Source organism: Nyctibius grandis, chromosome 34, assembly GCF_013368605.1.
Source record: "Nyctibius grandis isolate bNycGra1 chromosome 34, bNycGra1.pri, whole genome shotgun sequence".
Lineage (NCBI taxonomy): Eukaryota > Metazoa > Chordata > Aves > Nyctibiiformes > Nyctibiidae > Nyctibius > Nyctibius grandis.
The window spans coordinates 402,152-406,154 of record NC_090691.1 but is presented as its reverse complement, the minus strand read 5'-3'; the positions used below and the strand labels follow the sequence as shown (position 1 = coordinate 406,154).

At 49.0% G+C, this 4,003-nt stretch overlaps 1 protein-coding gene across 1 annotated transcript; it reads right to left on the bottom strand.

Moving 5' to 3' along the window:
* Positions 1 to 1,634: 1,634 nt before the first annotated feature.
* On the bottom strand, positions 1,635 to 2,609 carry LOC137675543 (olfactory receptor 14C36-like). The gene has a single exon (XM_068421669.1). The coding sequence runs from the start codon at positions 2,592 to 2,594 to the stop codon at positions 1,635 to 1,637; it is 960 nt and encodes a 319-aa protein (XP_068277770.1). The 5' UTR covers positions 2,595 to 2,609.
* Between the last annotated feature and the right edge of the window lie 1,394 nt (positions 2,610 to 4,003).

Below are 4,003 nucleotides of genomic sequence, written 5' to 3'. Positions count from 1 at the left end.
AGAGGGTATGCTTGCGTCTCCACAGGAAATAACTGCCAATGGGTTCCGGCCAAATGGGTGAAGCCGTGGCTAGATGAACCAGCCGATGCTACAGGACCAGACAACTCTAACACCAGAGGCCTTGAGGAGGTGTGATCACTGCCTTTCACGTATCATCTGGCCGTGACTCCAGGATCTGAATCCAGAACAGAAAACGCGGGAACATCATGGGTGTTTTGGATGAACTGGGTGGCTGGTCTGGGAATTGGAAGTATTGCTATTCATTTTGTATTGGTATTCTGTACTATAAAAGGTTTGCACGGAATGATATCAAGAACCATTGGCATTTATATTAAGAAAGAAAGGGGGAGATGTAGGGGCCTGGACCGTGGGAAAGTTATAGAGAGAACATACCAGTACACTGTTATGTAACAGCATGAGATAGCAAGAAAGCATAAGGATGTGGCTTGCCTAAGTTTATAGTAAGTATCCAATTAGAACAGCAGAAGTGGCACACAGCCAGATTGTGTACAATACTTGTAGCCAATAGCTTAGTGTGTAACCATTACATAAGAGAGTATGTAGATTATAAAAGAGTGTGTTAACCAAAATAAAGAGGCTACTAGAGCACCATATTGGTGTGCTGTAGTTCCTTCCTCGCGCGGACCCCAACAAAACTTCAGGATTCGACCAACAGAAACTTGTAGAGTTTTACAAGGAGAAGTGGCCAGTGCTGCAACAGGCAGGAATAATAACCCCATCTATCAGGGCAGGCTGGGTCCTGACTGGCTGAGTTGAGACCGTGAGGAGAAGGGTCTGGGTGCTACAAGGGATGCCATGTGAGCCAGTGGTGCAAGCTCACCATGAACAAGGTCAACTGCATACAGGGCTGTGTTAGGAGGAACGTGGACACCCCAGACATCTTGAGTTTTCCTCTCCATCCAGTGAGCCGTGATGTGATCACACCTGGACTAGTGTGTCCCTCTGCAATAATTCCTGCTCTAGACCGGTGGGGAGGTACTGACGGGTGCCCAGAGGAGGTCTGCACATGAGCTGTACTTAGGGCCCCAAACCCCATCTTTGCTGACCTCGTCCATCCCAACACAACCCGAGAAACACACTGACCCTGGAGAACCACCGTGCCTTCCAGGCAGCTCCAGTTTCCCCTCCCAGAAAGCAGATCTTCAGTGTCACCTGTCTGAAAGCCCTGGGTATATCCCTCAGTTGCACTCGCCATCTTCACTTTCACCAGACACCAAATGGTGACTCCTAAACCCAGTCCTATGTCTCTAAAATGGTCTGAGCTTTTTATTCCTGAACAGATGGAGGAAGAGGAATTTCAGGGGTGCAGTTCTCAGGCCTCTTTGGAAGAAGAGCCCGGCATGAAAGCACTGCACTGGGGAGATGCCATTTTATTGCACAGATGCTATGAGAGAGCCCCCACTGAGCCAGTGTTGACACACCAAGGCACTGGGGTACCAGGTGACACACATTAGGTAGAAGACTCAGATGCAGTGACGTAAATGCAAATATTTTCTAGGACCATAATAACCATGAATTACAATAACAGCAGCAATAATGACAATTATAGTGATACATATATAAAATACCCTCCCCCCCAAAAAAAAAAAGGTTGGAATCAGATAATCTGAGAGTCATTTGTGGAGAGAGGTAGTATCTTTATGGCTGTTGAAAAACATCTGTCGAATCATTTTCATAATGGCCTCCTTGAGCTCCTGGTTTCTCAAGCTGTAGATGAGGGGGTTCAATGCTGGAGGCACCACTGAGTAGAGAACTGCCACCATCAGGTCCAGGGATGGGGAGGAGATGGAGGGGGGCTTCAGGTAGGCAAACATTGCTGTGCTGACAAACAGGGAGACCACAGCCAGGTGAGGGAGGCACATGGAAAAGGCTTTGTGCCGTCCCTGCTCAGAGGGGATCCTCAGCACAGCCCTGAAGATCTGCACATAAGACAGCACAATGAAAACAAAACACCCAAAACCTACACAGAGACTAACCACAAGAAGTCCAATCTCTCTGACATAGGCATCTGAGCAGGAGAGCTTGAGGATGTGGGGGATTTCACAGAAGAACTGGTCCACAGCATTGCCTTGGCAGAGGGGTAGTGAAAATGTATTGGCCGTGTGCAGCAGAGCATTGAGAAACCCACTGGCCCAGGCAGCTGCTGCCCTGTGGACACAAGCTCTGCTGCTCAGGAGGGTCCCATAGTGCAGAGGTTGACAGATGGCAATGTAGCGGTCATAGGCCATGATGGTGAGGAGATAAAATTCTGCTGTGATGAAGAAGAGAAAGAAAAAGACCTGGGCAGCACATCCAGCATAGGACATGTCCCTGGTGTCCCAGAGGGAGTTTGCTATGGCTTTGGGGAGAGTGGTAGAGATGGAGCCCACGTCAAGGAGGGAGAGGTTGAGGAGGAAGAAGTACATGGGGGTGTGGAGGTGGTGGTCATAGGCTACAGCAGTGATGGCAAGTCCATTTCCCAGGAGGGCAGCCAGGTAGATGCCCAGGAAGAGACAGAAGTGCAAGACCTGCAGTTCCCGTGTGTCTGCAAATGCCAGGAGGAGGAAGTGGGTGATCGAGCTGCTGTTGGACATTTGCTGCTTCTGGGCATGGGGCACTGTTCAAGAAGGAAAAGAGGGAAAATTTAGGTGAGAGAAAAAACACTTTGAGAAAAAACACTCCATCTTTCATAGCCATCACCCCCAGCTGAAAGGCATTTCCTTTCTGTGGTTTGTGCTGGCTGAGTGAGCTGTGAGGAGCTGGACCTCTGACCCTGTGCTACCAAGAAGTCAACTTTGCACTGCTGCAGTGGGTACCTGGGAGCTGGCTTGTGACAGCTCTGATGTTCCCAAAGGATGTCAGATGTAATCCACCTTTAACGGAAAAAAATCACTATCTGCATTCACAACTCTGAAAAACATGGGCTGCAGAAGAGAGGCTCAGCATGTCCTGATAATAACTTTGTTGTTTTTCTTTTGCACCATCACACCTGGTGACTGTTCCTTTGAGGGGTAGAAATCCTCATGTTTTATGACTGAAAGTGTGAGGATTCTTAAGACAGGACAGGCAAAAGGGCCCAGCTCTCTGTGGCTCAGTGCAGAGTCAGGAGAGCCGCAGTGTCCATCAGTCTTGTTCCCAGCTGCCCAGGGCTTTCACTTCTCCTATCTTGAGGGTGACTGCACTCACAAATTACACTTTATAGAAAAAGCAGCTGGACTGTGATGATAGCAGGGGAGTCTTGTTTCAAAGGGCAGATCTGAGAACTCTTCTTTTTCCAGCACAGACAAGTAGTTGTGATGGAGAGGGCAGGACTCCTCCCGAGGACTGGAGGAAAGTGAATGTCACTCCAGTCTTCAAAAAGGGCAAGAAGGAGGACCCGGGTAACTATAGACCGGTCAGCCTCACCTCCATTCCCGGAAAGGTGATGGAACAACTTGTCCTTGGTGCTGTCTCTAGGCACATCAAGGATAGGGGGATCATTAGGGGCAGTCAACATGGCTTCACCAAGGGGAAGTCATGCTTAACCAACTTGATAGCCTTTTATGAGGACGTAACCCGGTGGATAGATGATGGTAAAGCTGTGGATGTGTCTATCTCGATTTCAGTAAAGCATTTGACACGGTCTCCCACAGCATCCTCGCAGTTAAACTGAGGAAGTGTGGTCTGGATGATCGGGTAGTGAGGTGAATTGTGAACTGGATGAAGGAAAGAAGCCAGAGAGTGGTGGTCAATGGGACAGAGTCCAGTTGGAGGCCTGTGTCTAGTGGAGTCCCTCAAGGTTCGGTACTGGGACCAGTTCTATTCAATATATTCATGAATGACTTGCATGAGGGAATAGAGTGCACTGTCAGCAAGTTCGCTAATGACACCAAACTGGGAGGAGTGGCTGACACACCAGAAGGCTGCGCAGCCATTCAGAGAGACCTGGACAGGCTGGAGAGTTGGGCGGGGAGAAACTTAATGAAATATAACAAGGGCAAGTGTAGAGTCCTGCATCTGGGCA